The 24,567-nt window shown below is 45.0% G+C and overlaps 1 protein-coding gene and 1 pseudogene across 1 annotated transcript; both read left to right on the top strand.

Annotated features, from left to right (window-relative positions):
* Positions 1-5,040: 5,040 nt before the first annotated feature.
* On the top strand, positions 5,041-6,154 carry LOC147335830 (uncharacterized; annotated as a pseudogene).
* Positions 6,155-17,065: 10,911 nt separating this feature from the next.
* Positions 17,066-18,487, top strand: LOC147335829 (zinc finger MYM-type protein 1-like). The gene has a single exon (XM_086286117.1). It carries the CDS (start codon positions 17,066-17,068, stop codon positions 18,485-18,487), a length of 1,422 nt encoding a protein of 473 aa, XP_086142243.1.
* The last annotated feature ends 6,080 nt before the right edge of the window (positions 18,488-24,567 follow it).

Genomic DNA, 24,567 nt, shown 5'->3' with positions numbered 1-24,567 from the left:
CAGTGGGGTGGCCCTGTACGCTAGCAGTGCTCTGGTGTAGTCACAGTCCTTTTTCCACAAGTCTTTAATGGTACGAACAGCACGTTCTTCCTCCCCGTTGGCTTGGGGGTACCTGGGGCTGCTCGTTTCATGTGTGAACTGGTACTCTTTGGCAAAGTGCTTGAACTGTTCTGATGAAAATTGCGGCCCGTTATCCAATACCACAGTCTCGGCAACACCATGTCTTGCAAAGGCTTCTTTTACAGCATTAATAGTGACCTCTGCAGTTGTGTGTCTCAGTTCAGCTATCTCAATGTACCTTGAGAAAAAATCAATAATCAGCAGGAAGTGTTTCTTTGACCACTCGAACAGATCCATGCCGACTTTTTGCCATGGGCGGTCGGGAACAGGAGTTGCCATCATTGGTTCACGGCACTGTAACCTATGTTTTTGACATGTTTCGCATCTGTCTACCATTTGACGTATTTGGGTTGAGATGCCCGGCCACCACACAGACTCTTTTGCTCTGGCCCTGCATTTTGAAACGCCCTGGTGGCCTTCATGCAAATGTGACAAAACCTCCGCTCTCATTTGAGGTGGTATCACAAGTGTCTCCCCTTTCATGAGAAGACCATGGACTAGATTGAAGTCCATTCTGTATTGCCAGTATCCCTTTAACTCTGGATCTAGTTTACCTTTTTCTGGCCAGCCTGTCCCACATTGATACACCACCTTTCTACACAGGTCATCCATTTCCTGCGCCAACTTAATCTCCTCCAGCCTTTTATCTGTTGCTGGGAGATGGGAAACTACACTGTCCACGAAAACCTCCACCTCTTTTTCCAGCTGAAGATCCCCAGCAGAAGGAGGCCCCGCCAGCGGTGCTCATGAGAGAGCGTCAGCAGTGACGAGGTTCTTCCCTGGAATATGGACAATGGTGAAAGTAAAGCGCAGCAGCCTGAGGCGGAATCTCAGGATGCGTGGAGGCAGGTCGTCCAAGACTCTTGTGCTCAGGAGAGGGACCAGGGGTTTGTGATCTGTGATTAGAGTGAACTGTAGGCCCATGAGGTAAGATGACAGTCGTTCACACGCCCACGTTACAGCTAGCGCCTCCTTTTCTATCTGCGCGTAGCGTCTCTCTGTGTCTGTGAGACCTCTTGAGATATATGTGACCGGTCGCCAGGAGTTGTCAGACTGTTTCTGAGTGAGAACAGCCCCGACACCGTATGGCAATGCATCTGCAGCGACACGTGTATCTGCTGAGTTGGAGTACTGAGCGAGCACTTCTGGAGAGCTTAATATCCCTTTTAGTCTCCTAAATGCTGTTTCCTGTGGCTCCGCCCATATCCACTCGTTTCTGTCTTTTAGCAGCTCCTTTAATGGTGTGGTGATTGTGGCTAATTGTGGCATAAACTTGGCAAGATAGTTGGCCATGCCCATGAGACGGCGCACATCTTCCACACTCTGAGGCTGCGGCAGCTGCTGGATTGCTGTTATCTTGTTGGGATCAGCCTCAATGCCTTTTGCTGACACGTTGTGTCCCACAAAGATTATTTGACTTTTAGTAAACTCACACTTCTCATTCAGAGTGAGACCCTCCTTCTGAAACATTTGGAGCACACAGTGCAACCTCTGGTCGTGCTCCTGCCTGTCTCTGCCATATACAAGCACATCATCGGCGTGACAAATCACCCCTTCAAAATATTCCAGCATCTGTGACATTCGCCTTTGGAAATGTTCCGGCGCCGATGCAATGCCAAAAGGAAGGCGGTTGAACTGAAACCTTCCAAAAGGCGTGATGAAGGTAGTGAGTGGCCTTGACTCTGGCGTGAGCGGAATTTGCCAGAATCCAGACCAGGCGTCGAGCTTTGTGAACACTTTAGCATCTTTCATCATCGCTAGTGTTTGATCTACTGCTGGGAGGATGTGTCTTTCTCTTTTGACTACTGTGTTCAGGGGTGTGAGGTCCACACATATTCTGGGGGGCTTTCCTGCTGGTCTGGGGACCACTACCATGCCAGAACACCACTCTGTAGGCTCAGTGACTTTGGAGATAACACCCATTTCTTCCATTCTGTGCAGCTCATTTCTCACTGCATGTCTGAGGGGAAGAGGAACGCGTCTTGGGGCAGATAGGGCTATTGGTACAGCTCCTTGCTCTATCTCAATGTGATAAGGCTCCCTCAGCACGCCTAAACCTTTAAAAACGTCTGGGTATGCTGCCCTGAAATCTGTCACAGATTCCGTTACTGTGCTTACTCTGTACACAAGACCCAGAGCCTCACACGCTGGCCTGCTTAGCAATGGCTGTACTAGACCTGACACAAGGTAGACGTCTTGAGAAACACTGCGCCCTTTCACTGCTAGCTGTGCCTCGAAGCAGCCTTTAACATTGAGTGGGTTACTGCCCGGCCCTAGTAACTTCTTTCTGGGTCTCTGCAGCTTACCGTCCCTGTCTGGACTGTACAAACCCTCTGGAATATATGTGACATCCGCCCCTGTGTCAAGTTTAAAATATACATTTTCCCCATTTAACTTGACCTTTTGCACCCAGGGCTGTGACCTCCCAGTCTCTACTTCACCTAAGAACACACAGTCCTCTCTGTCTGCATCTTTCTGATTTTCTGTCACTTCCCGTAGTGCTGTAGCTTCACTACTGCGACAGACCGCAGCAAAGTGCCCTTTTTTCTGACATTTTCGACACTGTACCTCTTTGGCTGGACATTCTTTCCATGAGTGTTTGTTCTTGCGACCACAGCGGCCACATTCCTTTCCACTTTGTTTGATTGGCTTTTGTTCTTTCTTCTGCCACGTCTGCGTTTTCCCGCGTGTTGTATTTGTCCGTATTGTGTCCATGTTCAGTGTTTTCTCCACTGCTGCGCTGCTGTGAAGTATCGATTGTTGTTTCTTTACCGTTTCGCTCTGCCTAACTTTCTCAGTGGCTTTAGCAAGAGTCAACTCTGAGTCCATTTGCAGCAGCTCGGACAGTCTTTTGTCTTTTATGCCAACTACAATTCTGTCCCTTATGAGTTCGTCTTTGAGTGCTCCAAATGCACAATTTTCTGCAAGTTTGTGCACAGCAGTGATGAACGACTCTGTACTTTCCCCTTCCTGTTGCCGTCTGGAGTTAAACTGTGCTCTTTCAAAAATTACGTTATGTTTTCCTACGTAATGTTTGTCAAATGCCTCTTTGACAGTTGCATATTTCTTTTTGTCTGCATCGCACAGTGGTAAAACTGCCAAAACATCATCAGCAGCGTCTCCCATAGCGTACAGGAGTGCATTAACTTGATACTCGTCTGATTTGTTATCAAGAGCAGTTGCAATGCGAAATCTTTCGAACCTTCTGATCCACTTTGGCCATTCGGCAGGATGAGAAAAGTCAAATGTTTCTGGGGGTGTTATTTGTACCGTGGTCGCCATCTTGACGTGTGGATCCCTGGCTTCCTCGCGTTCAGAATCCAAGCTTTCCGGTGCGCCGACCTCGTCTCCTCCTTCCGACATGTGAAGCTCGTGCTCGACCGCACGCGCGCACGCGCCCTGTTGCTAGCGCCGGTCACAGCCTCGGCCACGCTTCACCTGCATGCCGGTCTTGTTCGGGTTACCGATGCGAAAACTTCTCTCGCAGTTAACTGCACCGTACTGTACTCGAAAAAGAAGAAGAAAAAAAAAACTGTGGAGACCGCCGTTCGCACTTCTGACACCACGTATAAATGATGACACTGGACGCAACGTGTTCGGGTGATGTGTTCCAACTTTACTCCTAACCCGGAAGCTCCCCCCCACACACAGCCTTATGGGAACAGTAGTCTACCGCTACAGTTTCAGGAATATTTTGCTGTCCCTTGCAAATAAGCACCAGCTCATGGTTGCATATCATCAATCACATTCTGTCAAACCATCACTTGTAGTCACAAAAACAACAGAGGTCTCTTTAGATGTGCTTAAGGATGATCTAAAAGACCTGGTGAAATGCAGATTCCCTGCTGTTACAGCTGTGCATGTTGCCAATAATGTGTGCAGTTTAGGCACCAACTATGCAGTGGGAATGTTGTTGTGTTGTGGTTCCACTGCAGGACTGCCTGACTTTTCTGAAGTGTTACAGATAATGGTGATTTGTAACAAACTGACATTTTTCGTGAGACAACAAAATACATGGTACAATGAACACCTGAGGAGTTATGAGCTGGAGAACACAGGGAGTGTGCAGTTACTTGAGCAAAGAGAGCTTAAAGATTTTCATCCTTTGGCTTTATACACCCTTGCAGGAAGACGCCTGACAACTTTAAAGCACCACATTTGCCGGTCCTTTTGAAATGTGAGGAGAGAAGCTTGTGAATAAATGTCTGTGTATTTCTCTTCTCTGTTGTTGCAGCTTCTTCCTGTTGATATGGCACCCTCAGCGAAACTGCGAATAATTTTTGGGGAGGATGATGTCCACAAACTACTTTTACCTGCAGGCATCCCAAGCACACTTCAGGACCTCAATGATGTTCTTCGAGAGACATTTGATATTACAGGACCATTCACTGTTATGTACCAGGACATGGATTTTGATGGTCAGTTCTTCAGTTTGACCTCGATTGAGGAAGTACAAGATAAAGCTAACCTCAAAGTAGTAAAAACTGAACCAGTAATCTTGAGTCTCACTACTGTGGACATGTCAGAAGTCGAATCTCCAGTTCGACTATCTACAGAAGCAAGCTCCTCCTCATCTGTATGCGACACAATCCTGTTGTCCTCCCCAGATGAGAGTGGACCATCCTACAGGTCTAAGCCATGGCCATTTAAGTTTGAAATACCAGACTTCTCTTATGATATAGACCTTGCACTGGAAGCAGGAAAGCAAGCTTATGAAAATGATGGCACACTTTTGAACAACCCAAGCGTAACTATAGCATTCTTGAGAAGCTTGCAGAGACTATATTTGGCTTCACAGCATATTCAACTGGTGTCCAGATTTTAGCTGTTGCTGAACCCTTGGTAGCAAAATACCCATGCCTCAAAGAGCCAGGGTCTTTTAATGGCCTATATGGTTGGCAACAGAGGATAAAGTATAAAATGGGCAACTACAGGGCAAAGTTAAGAGGTCACCAATTAGCCATTCCAGAGCTCGAGGTGAACACACTGAAGAGACGATGCTCCAGTGAAGAGGGTTCACTTAAAGGCTTTAAAAGGGCAAAAAAAGCTGAAGTCAACTATCTGCCACCACTGCCATTCGGTGAGACTGAGGAAACCTTAGAGATGGAGAGACTAGATTTGCTGAAGGAAATGAAGAAGAAGAACAATGAGAGGGCAATTAATGAGAAAATGGAGAAGTCTTTCGCTATGAGAAGAAAAGAGGTTCTCAAGGATTGCCTTCAGCCTTCCGTCTTCGCTGGAGGGTCCGAGGGACCGCTTCAGCCTTTCGTCTCCGCTGGAGGGTCCGAGGGACTGCTTCAGCCTTCCGTATTCACTGGAGGGTCCAAGGGGCCTGTCCGGCCTTCGTCTGTCTTCGCTGGAGGGTCTGAGTGACCGCTTCAGCCTTCCGTCTTTGCTGGAGGGTCCAAGGGGCCCGTCCGGCCTTCGTCTGTCTTTGCCAGAGGGTCTGAGGGACAGCTTCAGCCTTCCGTCTTCGCTGGAGGGTCCGGTGGACCGCTTCAGCCTTCCGTCTCCACTGGAGGGTCCGAGGGACCGCTTCAGCCTTCCGTCTTCGCTGGAGGGTCCGGTGGAACGCTTCAGCCTTCCGTTTCAGCTGGAGGGTCCGAGGGGCCTGTCCGGCCTTCGTCTGTCTTCGCTGTGGGGTCCGGTGGACCGCTTCAGCCTTTCATTCAGCTGGAGGGTCCGAGGGGCCCGTCTGGCCTTCGTCTGTCTTCGCTGGAGGGTCCAAGGGACCGCTTCAGCCGTCTGTCTTCGCTGGAGGGTCCGAGGGACCGCTTCAGCCTTTCGTCTCCACTGGAGGGTCCGAGGGACCGCTTCAGCTTTCCGTCTTCCCTGGAGGGTCCAAGGGACCGCTTCAGCGGCCTGCTCCGGCTGGAGGGCTCGAGGGGCCCGTCCAGCCATCAGCGTCTCCTGCAGAACAGCAACCAGTGCCTTATGCGCTGGTCCTTACTCCTCCACGACTTCAACATTGACATCCGGTACAAAAAGGGCTTAGAGAACGTCATGGCTGATGTCCTCTCTAGGTCATGAATCAAACATTTCATTTGGGGTTAAATGTTTGATTTTTGGGTGGGGGGAAATGTTACGATCCAATGTTGTCAGTGTTTTGTTTTATGCGTGACTCCTCCCACCAGAGGATGGCTGTGGGTTTTTTCCCCTTTTTCTTTTAGGAGTTGGACACCTGGGCGTGCCTTCTGAGTAGTTGGGTGGAGTCTCTTCCTGTCCTTGGATTGGATAATTGGATAACCACCTCCAGTATTTAGCTACCAGATGACAGCCACCTGCTCCCTCTCTCCTAACCTCCACCATCCAACAAAGAACCTGCATTTTGATTCGTTGCTGTGTAGTGTTTCTTTGACAAAGTGATTTGCAAGTATCACCTCGTGTGTGTGTGTCTGGCGTTAGTACCTCAATTTTGTAAATAGCTGTAAATAGAGTTGTCAAGTAGCAATCGTGTATTTTGTTCACCTTGTATATATCCTTCACTGCAGCAGCCTAGTAGGCGTGAGAAGCCATTTTTGTTGATTACGTTTTCTCCTGTTTTTCATTTAGGAAGTTAGGTAAGTGAATTGTCTTTTGTTTGGTTTTAATTTTGTGTAGGAAAGCGTAGGGACCATTAGGGAGTTTTGTTTGTTATTTTTGGCACTGCTCACTGCTGAAGAAAATAAATGGCTGCTTAGCACTTTAAAAAGATATTGTTGTTGGTGTTCTTGCTTGGGTGGTGTTTGAGTGGGCCAACTTCTTGTTGCGTTCAATACTCGCCTAGACTAAGAACGTAACATAAGCTTTACTTGCTTGCATATACAGTGGGGCAAAAAAGTATTTAGTCAGCCACCGATTGTGCAAGTTCCCCCACCTAAAATGATGACAGAGGTCAGTAATTTGCACCAGAGGTACACTTCAACTGTGAGAGACAGAATGTGAAAAAAAAATCCATGAATCCACATGGTAGGATTTGTAAAGAATTTATTCGTAAATCAGGGTGGAAAATAAGTATTTGGTCAATAACAAAAATACAACTCAATACTTTGTAACATAACCTTTGTTGGCAATAACAGAGGTCAAACGTTTACTATAGGTCTTTACCAGGTTTGCACACACAGTAGCTGGTATTTTGGCCCATTCCTCCATGCAGATCTTCTCGAGAGCAGTGATGTTTTGGGGCTGTCGCCGAGCAACACGGACTTTCAACTCCCGCCACAGATTTTCTATGGGGTTGAGGTCTGGAGACTGGCTAGGCCACTCCAGGACTTTCAAATGCTTCTTACGGAGCCACTCCTTTGTTGCCCGGGCGGTGTGTTTTGGATCATTGTCATGTTGGAAGACCCAGCCTCGTTTCATCTTCAAAGTTCTCACTGATGGAAGGAGGTTTTGGCTCAAAATCTCACGATACATGGCCCCATTCATTCTGTCCTTAACACGGATCAGTCGTCCTGTCCCCTTGGCAGAAAAACACCCCCATGCTTCACAGTAGGTATGGTGTTCTTGGGATGCAACTCAGTATTCTTCTTCCTCCAAACACGACGAGTTGAGTTTATACCAAAAAGTTCTACTTTGGTTTCATCTGACCACATGACATTCTCCCAATCCTCTGCTGTATCATCCATGTGCTCTCTGGCAAACTTCAGACGGGCCTGGACATGCACTGGCTTCAGCAGCAGAACACGTCTGGCACTGCGGGATTTGATTCCCTGCCGTTGTAGTGTGTTACTGATGGTGACCTTTGTTACTTTGGTCCCAGCTCTCTGCAGGTCATTCACCAGGTCCCCCCGTGTGGTTCTGGGATCTTTGCTCACCGTTCTCATGATCATTTTGACCCCACGGGATGAGATCTTGCGTGGAGCCCCAGATCGAGGGAGATTATCAGTGGTCTTGTATGTCTTCCATTTTCTGATGATTGCTCCCACAGTTGATTTTTTCACACCAAGCTGCTTGCCTATTGTAGATTCACTCTTCCCAGTCTGGTGCAGGGCTACAATACTTTTCCTGGTGTCCTTCGAAAGCTCTTTGGTCTTGGCCATGGCGGAGCTTGGAGTCTGACTGTTTGAGGCTGTGGACAGGTGTCTTTTATACAGATGATGAGTTCAAACAGGTGCCATTCATACAGGTAACGAGTGGGGGACAGAAAAGCTTCTTACAGAAGACGTTACAGGTCTGTGAGAGCCAGAGGTTTTCCTTGTTTGAGGTGACCAAATACTTATTTTCCACCCTAATTTACGAATAAATTCTTTACAAATCCTACCATGTGAATTCATGGATTTTTTTCACATTCTGTCTCTCACAGTTGAAGTGTATCTCTGGTGCAAATTACTGACCTCTGTCATCATTTTAAGTGGGGGAACTTGCACAATCGGTGGCTGACTAAATACTTTTTTGCCCCACTGTATATTTTTTTGAGTTCTGGAAACGAAATAGGTTTTTACTCTGTACTCAAAGTGAATAAGTTGCCTTAACTTAAACATCTTAAGTAAAGTTTACTCAATTCTTTTGAGGCAACAAGTTTGCATAGTTTTTTTGAGTTCTGTGAACTAATTAGATTTTACAGTGCAATAGGTTTATTAATTTGAGCTGTTTAATGCTGAACATCATTCAGTCTATTATTTTTTAGCTTTAATTTCTACAGAATGTATGATAAAAGAAGAAAAACTATAAAGATAAATTACACTTTGTCAGAGGTTTGTTGCACAGTTTTCAGAATCAAGTCTTATGCCTTTATAAGAAAGGTAAAACATGTCAGGTATGAGACTTAGCCCCCAGAATATCAATGCAACATAAAATACTCTCTCTTACTCAGGTTTCTGCCAATAGCAGGCGTAGCACAATAACAGAAAATTATTGGTCTGTGTCTGCTGAGTTCATCTTTGATGCTACTGCTCACCCTGCTTCATAACGCAACACTTGTCAAACCAATTTTCACACTGTTTCCCATCGGATTTGTGTCCCAGGAATCCCAGGGGCTTCGTTGTCCAGGAGGTCTGCCCTCTGGTAGGGTCTCCCATGGCAAATTGATCCTGGGTGAGGGACCAGACAAAAAGCAATTCAGAAGACCCCTTTAAGAGGAACACCTAGGGAACAGTCCACCCTGCCCGGGATAGGGTTACTGGTGCCCCGCCCTGGAATCGAGACCAGGGAGGGTGCCCGAGCCTTAGTCCATGGGGCCCCTGGTGAGAGGCGGCGGGCTGGGGTGGGTATCCTAGTATCCCCTCAGCTTGCTGGCTGAACGTTGGGGTTTCTCCAACCTTAGGAAGTGGTGTGTGATCACTCACAGGTGATTGGAGACAGAAGTTGAGGACTGAGGATAAGTCCACACTCTCAGTCTCTCACATACGCGCACACATGCTTTTAAACCCCGCCCCCTGGGGACCCCGATTTGCACCTGAAAAAAAAAGTCAGGGATTTTTTGCCAGAAATCTGTGTTCACTGGAATTCCTGAAATTAAGATTTAAATTTAAATTTATACTTTTTAAAGTGTGATATTGCATTAGTTATTAGATTCATATTATTATTAATTGATGCATTCTGATTGCCACTCCATTAGAAAAATACAAATTATTTTAAGATAAGACTATCTTTTAACATTTGGCTACTGTAAAATTTGTATGATTGTCCCAGACATAAAGCAGTTCTTACTTTAAATACTAAATAAATATGCTGCTCAGATTAAATTAAATGGAAAATAAGGACTAAATTATAATTATTCAAAATAAATAACAGGTTTCTGTAGTTGACTGGACTTCAGGATTTGAGCAAAGACTGTGTTCCTATTCCAGCTCTGCCTTAATTAAAGTATCACATCCTTCCCAGTGGTCTGTTTCCCAGTATTTGTCAACTGACATTTTGTATACTTCTGAATTAATATGAATATTTATGGAGAGAAATTTGTCTCCAAAGAGCTGTAAGTGCATATAAGTGATATAATCCACAAAAGAAAAATAAGATTTACAAATGTGTGCAATGATTTTTTTGAACTTTTGAGTACTCACATGTGTGCTTCAATCCACAATTCGCGAACACAAATTAAAAACCTTTCTGTGCATGCAAATGTCTAAAACTCAAAACACTTAAGTTGGCTTTATTAAACGTTAGATCTTTAGCTGGGAAAACATTTTTAATTAATGATTTAATCACTGAGCACAGCCTTGATTTTATGTTTTTAACTGAAACTTGGTTGGACCAAAGTAACAGTGGAGCTGTTCTCATCGAGACGACCCCTCTTAACTACAGTTTTATCAGTGAGGCCAGGGTGAGCAGGAGAGGAGGGGGAGTCGCTGTCTTATTTAATGAATCATTTCAATGTAAGCAGCTATCTCCTGGAAGTTTTCAGTCTTTTGAATATGTGGCTTTACAGCTGAAGGCCCCATCCAAAGTTGTGTTTCTTAATGTTTACAGGCCTCCCAAATACTGCACAGACTTTTTTAATGACCTCAGTGAACTGCTGTCTGTGATCTGTGTTGATTTCGACTGTGTAATTATTGTTGGGGATTTTAACATCCATGTGGACAACCCTCAGGACAAAGGGACTAAAGACCTGAGTAACACTCTGGGCAACTTTGGGCTGACTCAGCATGTAACAGAGGCCACACATAATGCCCCGAGAGCAATCTATGTCCACCGAGACCGCAAACTGACAGATTTTAGTGGTTGCCCTGGGAAAAGCGGGGATGATAGTGTGGAAGGGTGGATTGCCGCAATGAGGTCTGCATTCCAAGTCATGAAGATGCCAGAGGAGGACCGTGTAGAGTTAGTTAAGCAACACTTAAAAGATGAGGCTAGGGCAACTGTTAAGTTCATGCTGGGTGGGGCAGGAGGGTCTGTTGAGATATTTGACGTTCTCCTCCAAACCTATGTAGACAAAATCCCAATAGGCACCAGGTTAAAGGAGTTTTATGAGAGAAGGCAGATGCCAGGTGAGACTGTCAGAACTTATGCCTATGACTTACAGGAGAAGTTGGCTTTGATTAGGAGGCGGGAACCTAACCGCGTTCCAGACACAGAGACAGTGTTGAAGGAACAGCTAGTATTGGACTTGCGGGATGACCTTTTGAGATGGGAGATGAAAAGGAGGGTTAAGGAAGAGAAAGGCCTAACCTTTATTGGGCTGCTGCAAGCCGCAATTGACTGGTCCGAAGAAGACGAAGCCCAACTCCCTCTCGCCTCCCAAAGTAGGCCCAAGGCTAGAGGTGCGGTGAATGCTGCAGCACCAGTTGAGGATAGGCAGTGCCCCCTCACCATGGAGATGCTCCACGAGGAGATAAGAAAGTTAGCTGCCCACCAGCAAGAGTTATACCTGGCGCTTAAGAGCAGGGAAGGGGGAAACAGCCAGCCGAGCACCCAGCGCAGGCGAACACCGCTAAAAGACAGTGAAGGGCGATACATTTGCTACAGCTGTGGGGAACCCGGCCACACTAGCCGGCGCTGTACCAAAAAAGCAGACGAAGGGGCTTTGGCTCCTATCCCCACGGACCGACCCAGGCGGTATTTCCTGGCAATCCAAAATCCAGGGATGGGGCTAAGAAACACACCACCACACCGACCATTGGGCACCAAGCAGCTGAGTGTCTCGTGACAGAGGTGGAGGAGAGCCTCAAAAGGAGTGCTCTCGGAAAGTGTTGCACTGTTCACCTTAAAATAGGGGGAGTGGACACCACCTGCCTCTGGGACACGGGGTCAAATGTGACTGCTATTACGGAGTCCCATTTCCGTAGGTGCTCTGGGCCACAAGAGCTGAGGTCAGCAGACTGGATCAAGCTCACAGCAGCAAATGGGCTCGATATTCCTGTCTTGGGCTGTTTGGAGGTCGAGATTGAATGCGCCAGGAGAGTGGTTGGCAAGAAGTGCATTTTTGTACTCACTGACACTCACCCTCAGCTAGGCAAAGCTAATGGGCTCCCAGGCATTGTGGGGATGAATGTTATAGAAGATCTCAAAGCGCTTTTTACCGCAGATGGGGGTTGTGTCCAAATGGATCCTTATGCTTTCGACGAGGAAGAGGCCGCCATCCGTAGGTTGATAGCCCAGGCGAGGAAGGAGACCCCCTGCACGGGCCCGGGTGGCAAAATTGGGTTCATCAAGGTGACTGGCAGGGAACCAATCATCATTCCCCCAATGAGTGAGAAAGTGGTAGAGGGCCGGTGCGGGGTCTCACCCAGGGTTGAGTGCCAAGTGCTGGCTGAGGCGGTGAGAGAAATAGAGCTGCCGAGGGGACTGTTAGTTGCCAACACCCTCGCGACGACCATTGGTGGAAGAATCCCTCTCAGAGTGATGAACACAAGTGAGAGAGCTGTCAAGTTGATGCCTAGAGCCAGGCTTGCGGTGGTTAGCAAGCCACGAGCTGTACTTCCCAAGGAGGTTGTACAAGTAGAGGAGAGAGAGGGGGCGCTCGCGGTTAAGCCGCTGGGCCAGGGTGAGAGCATAGCGACAGGGGGTGAGGTTAGGCAGTTACCTGTCCCTGTGCAGGCTAACACTCAAGACCTCACAGAGCTACAGTGTCAAAAGCTTTGTCATCTATTAGCCAAACACAAAGGCGTGTTTTCAGCAAGTGAAAGTGATTATGGCTATACCACCACCACTGGCGTGCACAGATAGAGACGAGGTGGTGCTGAAGCACTTGCCCTTTTGCCCTCAGTCCAAAAAAGTGCCCTTTTGAAAGACGTGATTTTCTTTTTTTTTTTAAAGCTGCGCGATTTAAAAAAGGTGTGAAAATAATGGCTTGATTTGTGCCCCTTCTTCAAAGACACCCAAACCCTGTCGCTTTTTCACTGTCACCGTGTCACGTGAACATAGCTGGACTGGCCGTCGGGCATACCGGGCATTTGCCCGGTGGGCCGCTGGCGATTTTTTGTTTTTATGGGCCGATGGATTTTTTTTTTTTTTTTTTTTTAGGAAGGGTATATATAATGAAAGGTGTTGGATTGGCCAATTGGTCATGAGCGACTCTGGACTGGACCAATTACAGCCGAGGCCGAATGCACCCGCCCCCTTGTTTAGCAATCACGTGATTTTCGCGCATTGCATGCCGGGAACTCGTGGCAAAACAATCCAAGTACCGCATCAAATGCAAGCATTTGCAGCACCGCAAAACGTTCATTCTCCGGTTCCAATACCTTCTTGTTTTTTCTTTGCCGCACAAAAAAGGAATGTACAAAACAAAAGGAAAACAATGCCGGTCCGTACAAAGACAGACTCGACGAAAAGACAAAGAAAAGATAGGAGGAAAAAAATCAAAGGTGTGAAAGGGTTAGACCCTTACGAGCACACAGAGGGACAAAAGTCGTTAGCGTGCTGCCCAACTTTCACCACGCTCATATTTATAATTACACAGTTCTTGGAGTGAGTGCATACACTCATGAAGTTTAGTAACTTCAGGTCACTGCAACAAGCCCAGGTACAGTTTACCGACGGATGGGTACAGGACCTTGAAATGCACCGTGTAGAACGAAAGACCATCGTACGAACAAAGGTAAGTTTACCAGTCTCACAAATCGTCGTCATAAATACACATTCGTTAACCGTTTATTAATATAACCTTTGAGCTCAACGGTAATTAGTAGTGGAAATAATTTTTGGTTCATTACAGAAATGTAGCAGTGACAATAATATTGTATGTTGTAATCGCACTGGACAATTAGTGATACAAAACAACTGTTTTATCCTGTGAATAAAAGTATATGTTTTTGTCAATGTACCATAATAACAGAAGTAAAACGCAATATTGTGTCAGGACAATTTACTATTTATGCACAATAAACAAAGGAGCATAGCACGACAATTTCTGTTCAGCGCCAGACTTGCTTGTAACCTATATCACCAATTATGTTAAGAAAAATTACGTATTAACTACTACAAAACTCTGACCTTTGTGGGAATGCTTGGAGCAGACTAACATGTGAGCTGGAGTGTTCTGGGACATTATATTTGGTATATCCAGACCATCCGTCGGCTCTTACTTCGGAAACATGGCTTAAAACATTTCTCTTCAACGACGTAATCCGATTAAAAAAAAAACGATCGGCTTCCCGTGGCTGTCATGCGACCGGCTGTTGCAGTTAATAATACAACAGCTTCTTGCCATTTTTTGTTTCTTTTTATCGCTGTGTAACTGAGTTCAATTGAAAGCCTGCTTGCGCTAGTACCTCTTGCCACAAGTTCCCAGAATCCTTTCCGGTTTTACCCCTGAATGACGTCACATTTTCAATCTTTATCCTGGTGGGCCGGTCTCTAGTCAAAATGCCCGGGCCGATTTTTTGTCCCAGTCCAACCTTGCACATGAACACGCTTGCAGTTCATTTGTTGTGAGGCGTGTAGCAGCGGCATGACATAGGACTACTTGGAGTAGGCATAGTAGGCTAACTATAGTGACTGGGAGCCACGGTGGACAACACGGCAGCTCTTTCCCTTCCCAACCAGTCAGGTAACCCATGAATCGAGTGAAATTATTCTGTTTGCCCTCTAAGACCAACCTGCAATTGTTTTGTTGTGAAGTAGCCTGTCAGAAACTGCACATGACAAACTTTGCCAGCTTGCCCCCTCCATCCATCCATATGGATAAACAAAAAAACGACACATTTAAAATGTAACCTAAACCATTTAGGCAACCCCACTCTCCATCAATTCCGACCTTTTTGCATACACTATTGAAAATATCACGTTATGCTATAGGCTACATGCCGTTAGGCAGAGGGCTCTTTTGAGCCCATTTTTCGTTACAAATTTTAGGATGATCTCACGTAAATCTGTGAATAAATACAAAGTTTTCAAACTGAAGTCAGTGACGGGAAGACATCACACTTTTTAGAGATGGAACTGCAGAAAAACCTAAAACCTTGACATGATTATGAATAATAGAATTATGGACGTTTCTCCGTTTTTGTGGATTAGCCTTTCCATAACTAACGTCAACTACTGTCCTACTTTGGTAAGATTGAAATTAATGTCTTTGACTGTCTTTAGTAGGTGTCTCCTGTGAGAAAGTTAGAACACCGTCCAACTGTCTAAAGATGCAGTCTTTAGCCTAACTGGTTGTTACTGACTCAGCGATGCTCGCAGACATTTACGCACTGTGTTGTGACCTGATTGTGACAGAACAGTGACGTTGTTATTGGTAGTTTGAAGGATACGGTGTTGGGGGTGGTGCATGTTAAAAGTTTTGAGAAGCACTGGTTAGACATGTTAATTTTTTTTGGTGTAACATATTGGCAACATTAACACATTAATTTGCTAAAGGAAAAATAGGCAGTTCCCAATTGCCTGTGAAAACGACCATTCTGCCCTGTTCTTGTAATGACCACAGTCAGTCTTATTCGTTCTCATACATTTTGGTCTATTTATTTACTAATTTCAGCAAGCATAATGCCTAGGAAAGAGAGGCTGAGAAAGGAGAAAGAAAGGGATCTACAACAGGCAGCCCAGGGAAGCAGTTCTCTGCTCTCTTGGATGAAAGCAAAGGAAAATGAAGATGAAAGGTCAGAGTCAAGGGCAGAGTCAGGTTCTATTTTAATGTTTTAATGTAACCTGCTCCTTGCAGTTAATTCTATTGAAAAATCTTAAAAGCTGTTCACACTTAGTTTTTAATGAACTTAATCAGCAGGCATTGAGCTAACTATTATTTTGTACCTACGAAAGTTATTTCTATGTTACAAGACTTGCAGTATGGGTTATTATTAAAACTATCTGTTTAAGCTTATTATTATGATAAATACTAATACTATTATTATTATTATTGTTCCATTGTAGTCAGTCACAGCAGGGAAGCAGCTCTATGCCATCTACCAGCATAGCAGAAGAGGGAGATATAGAAACAGATGAAGCCGCGACCAATGCAGCAACAGGTTCAGTTAGGCCTACAGACACTGATGTAGTGCTCTCTGAAGACCACAATGAGGAAGAACAGATCGATCACATAATGTCAAAGTTAGCAGCTTTACAATACCCAACAGATCCAACACACATCCATACATTTAAAATAAAGCGCAATGACAGATACGTTTCAATGTGGGCCCATGTCAGCCTGATATACCTTACCCAAAAACTGAGGGGAGATCATTCCAGAAACAGTGGTTTTCTGCTAATGTGTGGCTGGAATACTCACCTACTGCTAATTCAATGCATTGTTTTAGTTGTCGGCTTTTCCTCTCGGATGAAAAATATAAAAGCAGAACAGCCTGGACAACTGATGGCATCAGAAAGTGGAGTACTGCTCTTGAAAAAATCAAACAACACTCCAGCGCAGAGATGCACATGACAAGCATGGTTAGATGGATCAATTTCCAGAAAAAGGCCCTTCAGTCTGCATTTGATGTTTCAGACGTAGAAGGGGTGGAAGTTAGAGAGCGAGAGAGGCAGACAAACAAAGAAATCCTGACAAGATTAACTCATTCACTGCCATTGACGTCTATAGACGTCAATTGAAAAATTTACGTTGACTGCCATTGACGTCTATAGATGTCAATGGCAGTCAACGTAAGTTGAACTGAAGCCCACCAGCAGTAAAAGTAGACCTGCAAGGAGGTGCAGGGTTTGCGCACGTAAGGGATTGCGCAGTGAGACAAAAATGTGGTGCAAGTCTTGTTGTGTTTCACTGCCAGCCATTGACCTAACAGTGTATCTTGCACGTCAGGGACAAGCATTCCGAGGTCATGATGAGAGTGAGTCCAGTGATAACCGTGGCAATTTTTGTGAATTAGTCAATGTATTTTCCCGCTACGATAGTGTGCTGAAAATGCATTTGGAAAAAATTGCCACAGTTAAAGCCACCAAGACAAGGCCCCAGGTGTCACTGCTTTCCAACAGAAGTCAAAATGACATCATTGCAGCACTAGGAACTTACATCAGGAAGGAGATACAACGTGAAATAAAAGAGGCTGAAATGTATTCCATTCTACTTGATGAAACCTCTGATGTTTCACACAAAGAGCAAGTGTCATTTGTTGTGCGATATTTTCATCATATGCAAATAAAGGAGAGATTCATAGAAGTGTGCAATGTTGATACAACTACAGGCCAGGAGCTGGAGAATACAGTGTTCTTGCTTCTGCAAAAGAATGGCCTAGAGATGAAGAACATGTATGGTCAAGGCTATGATGGATCAGCCAACATGAGTGGCATGTATAAAGGTCTCCAAGCTAGAATCCGTGCACACAATGAGAAGGTCCTCTATGTGCACTGCAAAGCCCATTGCCTCAATTTGGTACTAGTGGAGGCATCAAAGTCCAGCAAGCATTTTGTGACATTTTTCAACTTGGTGGAGAAATTGTATGCCTTTTGCTCAGCCTCCCCAAAGCGTCATGCTGCCTTGGTCAAATTTCAGGAGTCTCTCTTTCCTGGACAACGTGTTATGGAGCTCCAGCAGCTGTCAGATACTCGATGGGCTTGCAGGGAAAAAGCCCTGAAGGCACTTCAGAGAAATTTGAAAGCCATTTTGATGCTCCTTGATGACATCAGTGACAGTGACCCACCTAACCTGGCCCAAGGTGATGCTCAGATGTACAGAAATGCCATTAATTTTATGTTCATTCTCTGCATGGAAATCACCACACCAGTATTCGAAGTCACTGCTTTGGCATCAGATTCTCTGCAGGAAGAAGGGTTGGACCATTCCACTGCCTACAAGGTAATTGATGGTGTGCTTCACACATTGCAAACCAGGAGGTCTGAGGAGAAATTTGGAGAGATATTTAGATGTGCATCAGAGAAGGCAGAGAGTTTCAACATTCCAGTTTCTACCGTGGTGCCTGGTCAGGAGAGAAAGCGGAAAGTTCCAGTGCGTTTCCAACACAGCACCACAGTGTCTGAAGTAGGTGCTCAGTTTGAGTCAGTGGAGGCATATTTCAGGAGTGGTGTATATTTCACCTTTCTGGACATCATGACTGGGGAACTGAACAGGAGGTTCATAGGGGACAATACTGGAAGCCCAACGGCCAGAATCATTCAGTCCTTCCAGCCCTTAACTGTGCATGTTAACTGGGTAGGCCCACCAAACCCAGAAGCCATTGAAGCTGTCCACATCCTCTGTGAATTCTATGGAGAAGATGAGGACCAGCTCAAAACAGAATTAAAGGTCTTCCACTCCAGCTTTAGTTTAAAAGACCTCAGAGAAATATTTCTGATACTGAGGGAAAACAATGGCCAGCTGATCTTTCCTGCCTTTGTCAAAATGATTCAGATCTATGCAACACTACCAGTGACAACTGCGACAGTTGAAAGATCCTTTTCAAAGCTAAAAATAATCAAAAATAAACTAAGAAGTTTGTGTGGAGAAGAAAGGTTGTCTGATCTCCTCTTGTTGGCCATTGAGAAAGATGTGGAGATCAATTACAACGAGGTCATCAACATTTACAAAGACATGGCACCAAGAAGGATGCTTCTTTAGAGCAGTACACTCCATTTAATGGACACTTGAGAATATGTATGTATATAGTTTAGAGTTGGATACAGATTTTATCTTTTTGTGGTGTGATTTTTGATTTTTAGAGAATGTTTTGAAATAAAAGTCAAATTGCATTTAACCTGTGCGATTTTTTTTATTATAAAAAGAAAAGGTTTTCCACATATGCAAAAAGTGCCCTTTTTTCCCCCTGGAGCACTTGCCCCCCAAAATGTCTGTGCACGCCACTGACCACCACTGTGACGCACAGTATCCCTACCGAGGCACCTCCTATCAAACAGAGGCACCGAAGGGTCCCGCCCCATGTCTTTCAGGAATTCAAGAGGCATGTTCAGGAACTCGTTAGCCAGGGGGTCTTCAAAGAGAGCTCAAGTCCATGGGCCTCACCTGCGGTGGTAGTTATTAAGAAAGATGGAAGACTTCGTTTCTGCTGCAATTACAGGCGGCTGAATGAAGTAATGTGCAAAGATGCATACCCACTTCCTCGCATCGAAGAGTCATTGGATGTGCTCGGTAATGCGCTGTTATTCTCAACCCTGGACCTGACAAGTATTACAGCGCATTTAAACTGGAACTTCTTGCGCTTAAATGGACTGTTACTGAGAAATTCAGGGACTACCTAATGTTTGCCAAGTTCACTGTGGTTACTGATCATAACCTGCTGCGCTTCTTGGGAACGGCTAATCTGGGGGCTGTTGAGCAGCGGTGGGTAGCACAACTCGCTGAGTACAACTTTGAGGTGTGTTACAAGCCTGGGCAGCAAAACACGAACACAGACGTCCTCTCCAGGATTCCTTACCAGGAGGAACCTGAGCAGGAGGACATGGACAAGGACTTTATTAAAGTGGGTCCTGAGGAAGTGCGTGCGTGCCTGTGGCCTGCTAGTGTGGATGGGGATGGTAAGACTGACCTGAAGGCCAGGGTGCGGCTGACTGCTGGGAAAGCTCTCGGTGGGCAAAGTTGGGATGAGGTGGAAGCGGCACAGAAAAACGATCCCGTTGTCGGACGCTAGTGTCATAAAAGAGCTGTGTAGGGCCTATGGGATTGCCAAGAGTCACACCAGTCCTTACCATCCGCAGGGTAACACACGCAACCACAAGCCCAGGTGTAGGAATAAGATAAAGGATAAATGGGAACCAAACCCTTATTTGGTGGTGAAGCAGAACCACCCCGACATTCCTATGTTCACAATCAAACCAGAGAGAGGTGGCTCAGTGAAGGTTGTCCATAGAGATCAGGTCAAGTTGTGCACTTTTCAAGCGCCGATACGGTGGTTAAAGCATGTCATTAGGTTACCAGCAGAAGTGGAGTCTGATACAGACTGCATGGAGGTTGTTTGTGTTCCGCCACCCCCGTGTGTGTCGAATCTGAACGCTCACATTGCCCCAGGGGTCGACAATGTTGGTAATTGTGCTTCCCAGGGTTTGGGGCCGGATTTAGCGGGGGAAGTGCAAGCAGCTATGACTCCAAGTGAACAGGAGGAGAGTGATGGGGCCTCAGTGACGAGCGATGAAATGCAGGAAGAGCGAGGTGAAGTTTTGAGCGTCCTTTGAGGCGAACCAGAGGGGTACCCCTGCAAGGTATAGGGATTATGTTACGAGATGAAGTAATGGGTCACTGTTATGTTCATTTGCTATGTAATGTAAGTCGTATGTGAATGATATAGAGTGTTACTGAACAAGTGAGTTAATATGTGTTATTCTGTGTTTGTTACAAGGATGCACGGCCGGAGACGTCGCTGGTGTGGCAGGGTTTAGCTGGGGGGAAATGTGAGGGCACATGCATATAACTTGTGGAAAACTGTCAAGTAGGGCCTTTAGCGGCCTGTTTGAATAAGCCAAGAGGAAGCGACATATTGAGGAGAGCCCGTGGGCACGCAAAAAAAAAAACAGGGAGGTGCGCTGTTGGGAGCGAGCGGGATTTGCAGTACTGATCGCGCATGTGCGATTACAGCGGAAGACACCAGGAAAGCCCCGCGGTCAGAATGAAACCGAGCGAAGAGTAACTGGGAGGTTAGTGGGGCAGCGTACGGGATCGCAGCGAGTTTATGTGGAGTTTCCCATCGTGTGTGGAATCCGACTCCGGTTACAGTGGACCTCCGGGCACGGCGCTGGGGTGTACTGTTGACGGAGATAGTGCATGCAGGGAGCTAAGTGAGAGCTAAGGCTAGCTGCCTTTCCCTTTTAACTCACCTCTGTTTCCCATCACTATGGGCAGAGTTTGACTGTAGAACACGTATAGAAAGTGAGGCAGCACGGCCGGCTGTCAGGCAAAGGTCTAGCGTGTTTCAGAGAGGGGAGTTGGACGGCTTCGCATTGCCCGGGGGACTGCCGGACCTCCGATACATTCCGCGGACTCGACGTTTAGGATGCCAGGAGTCAGCGGTGTTTGGATTACCCTGCCACTCAGATGACGTTCTGGTCGTTCACCCTGCTCCAGCTGATCGTTTGTGAGAGCATCGCTCTTTTCTAACCTGTTGGTTCTTCATGCCCCGTTTCTCGGGAGGCAAAGGTACAGTTTCTGTGTTCTTTGTTTTTTTTGTGAACCCGAGACTGGATATCCTGCTCCGGCTGTGGAATTTCTGGGCAGCCTAACAGACGGGAACTCTGGTTCACGACAGCTACACCTAGAACTGTTTATTGGTTTCACATACCAGGGACAATTCACTGGATCGGACTTTACTGTAAAGACCGGAACTATTTTTTTTTTGCTGTTTGGACATTGCAAGTAACATGATAAAGCCGTGTTAACCATTCTAGATAAGAGAATTTCTGTGTTAACCTTAATTGTTCTGCTGTATTTGTGATCTTTGCGCCCTTTTCCGGTGGCTAGTGTGGTGGGAGGGGTTGAGAACTCACAACATTGGGTCACAACAGCCTGTTTGATTTATTTTATTTTACTTCTTTTATTTATTTGGTCTTGGGGAGTTTCCTTACTGTCACCCTTTGCTCTCCAGGGCACTGTTAACATCTATAATCAATCTTGGTTCACGAGGGCCATCCGAACAGGGGCCACGTTGTTTAAAAAGTTGTTGTATGCTTCTGTCTAACTCAGGTTGCCTTGGAGTAGGGGCACCCGAATTGTCTGGTTAGGTACAGAAAAACGGAGGTAAGCGAGGCTTTGTTAATATTCAACAGTGCAGTGTGCGCCAGGCAGTCGTTGTTTCGCAGGTTTGGGCCCCGGAGCCCCCTTCTGTGCCTGTAGCAGCCAGACAGTTAAAACCATTCTTACAGAAGTAAGTATCAGGGTCAACTGTACTGGGGGGTCATGGACTCAGATCTCACCACCCTTTAGTCGTTCAGGGCAGCCTGTGCGCCTCTTCACCCCTACATAGCGGGGCTAGTAGCCCCTTACATAAACATACCTGTCCAGCTGTCCAGTGATTAATTACATAAGTACACGGAGACAGGACCTCACAGCAGAAGCGTGCTCCATAATGTGTTGTACATTAATATATGTATATTATATCTATTTTTCTGTTGTTGTAATTACCAACATCAAGAAGTCACAAGTAAAGAAAGACCACACCATAGCACATGTTTAAACAAGGAAAGTTTATTGATTACAATTATCTATTAAACAAACAAACAAACAATTTTTTCACTCAAAAAAAATACATGTTCAAAGCAACACAACGGTGGCTCAATATCAAACAGAATTCCACTCTGTAGACTGGAGAACCATAATGGAGCAGTTCATTTTATTTTGTAGATTCAAGCTGCTCTTCATATTTTTGGCCTCCAGATGTCACCAGAGAGGACTGTGTTGAAAAGCTTCAAGTAATGAACCGTTTTTTAATACAAGCTTCAATGCTTGATGATGTCACACATGACATCAACAGGCCTAACCTTCCTTTTGTGTTTTTCAAGGTCTGAAGGGGTCTTTTTTTTTTTTTTGTAAATAGAGCCGTTTAGTTGCGTAAATGCACCAATTAGAAGGGTGAGGAGGTTTTGTGTCTTTTTTAATCATCAGTGTAGAGTCTTAGATCCCTCGGTTCAAGTGAGTGGTACTGGCTGGGCTAATTGAAGGGAAATTGATGGCCCTATTTAAAGCCAGTCTCTTCCAGATTCAGATGAGAGAGAGAGGTGAGCTGTGTTACCAGATCCATGTACTGTTGAGTTTTGTTAATTTAGTTACTTTAGGGGGAATTTGCACATTAAATAGAGTTCATTGTAAATAAATTGCTCACCTCTGGAAACCCGACATGTCTGCGTAGTCTGCTTCCCTACCACCTTCCTTGACGCTCGAGTCTGACTACACCACAAACCTAAATAACCAAAACAATAAAACATGACCTTGACACAACAGAGACCAATATTGCTTTTGCCTTTTGTTACAGCTCCTGACCTCAAAGTTCCCTTACCCCCTTTCTCTTTACCCACCTCAACTGTAAAACATCACAGGAGACATTGTAAATTTTGCATACATTTTGTTTTCTTATGATTGTAACTTATCTTACAGAAATTAAAAGAAATCTCATAGGATACAGATATAGATAATTATAAAACTTTGTATAAATTAGAGGAGTGACAGTGCTGGTTATAGGAAACATGTAGATCAATTCTTTACACTATTACATATAATTTGTGATATATACGAAGTATAAACTATGTGAAGTGAAACCCAATTTATACAGGAATTTAGAAATAATGAAGAGTTGTGGATAATTTTCCTAAAAATCTTAAACAACAAAGGTGTCTGTTTATTTTTCGTCTTTTTTCGTATTCAAAAGAGGAACAGTCTTGAGAACAAGGGAACATCGGATTTTGAAATTGGTATCATAGGTGCATCTACTAAAAATTTTGAATAAATTCAAATCTCAGTGACCTCGACCTCAAAGTCAAGGTCAGATGTCAGGTTTTCTGATAATCTCGTGAATGCAATAACTCCAGAAAGAAGTCACATACAATAGGTACATCTACTGAAAATCTCAGACAAGGCCTACCACTTTGTGGCAGAATTGCTGTCGTTCCTAGCTGCTATTATGTTAGAAGCAACAAGCAGGACCACACTGGAATGAGTGACCTGTTCTTTCACAAATATTTGGAGAAGCAGTCTGAATACCTAGGTGCTTGATTTTATACACATGTGGCCATGGAAGTGACTGGAACACCTGAAATCAATAATTTTCATGGGTGAATGAGTAATTTGGTCAAAATAGCGTATCAGATAGGAATAAAAGTGGAAACTGTGAATCCATAGAGCAACAAACCAATGCCAGGCACTGAGGATTTACTTCTTGTTGCAGTATGGGCTAGGAAAGCTCTTACTAGCCCCAATATCTTCACAATTTTTTAGCATGTATCTTTCCCTTTCCATCCAAAGATACAAAACTCATATGAAACAAAAGGAGCATGCATCTAATTAATACAAGTAGGTGATTATATATTGTTGACAGTAGTACAATTGACTTCCCATACACAGGGGAATCTACAGATATGCAGGGAAGCTTCATTATAACATTATACTGTGTTGTGGGGTGTTGTTTCTCTTTCAGTAGTCACACAGAATTAACTCTCATTTACTAAGGGAAGCCTAATTATTGGACATTCTTCTCTTGTTCAGTGTCTCTTGTTTTTACAGCATTGACAGATTTTAGCTGCATCAAACTTTCCAGTCATTCCCAGAACATCTCACAGCACTGAGTAGACCCACAAGACCCTTGGAGATCTATTACATATACACCTAAAATTCTACCTTCGTTTCCTTTCTTGGTTCTGGGTTCTCATCATGTGTCAGAAAATATTAATTGTCAATAACACCATTTTCAAGAGCTGTCTTCACCATAATTTCTTTAATATACAGTAAGTAAACAAGTGAGCAGGCAGAGTCCCCATGGAGCATGGACAACACAAAAAGAACAACCTTGGAAAAAATAGAGCAATAAAAAGCAGTTACTGGTGATGAACTTCCTGTTACTATCCGTCAGGAAACTCAACAATGCTCTAGCCAGACAGAAAAAGATGGAGCTATGCAGCCAAAACAGTCACCAGTGATGTATAATGAATAACTAATTTATTAATTATAAACTGGAAAAACAAAACAAAAGAACAACACTAAAGTCT

This window comes from Aulonocara sp. 'chitande type north' Nkhata Bay, linkage group LG3, assembly GCF_057382095.1.
Source record: "Aulonocara sp. 'chitande type north' Nkhata Bay isolate Kocher_YH1m ecotype deep benthic linkage group LG3, A_spYH_male_GT1.1, whole genome shotgun sequence".
NCBI classification, from domain to species: Eukaryota; Metazoa; Chordata; class Actinopteri; order Cichliformes; family Cichlidae; genus Aulonocara; species Aulonocara sp. 'chitande type north' Nkhata Bay.
This window is presented reverse-complemented; position numbering and strand designations above follow the sequence as displayed.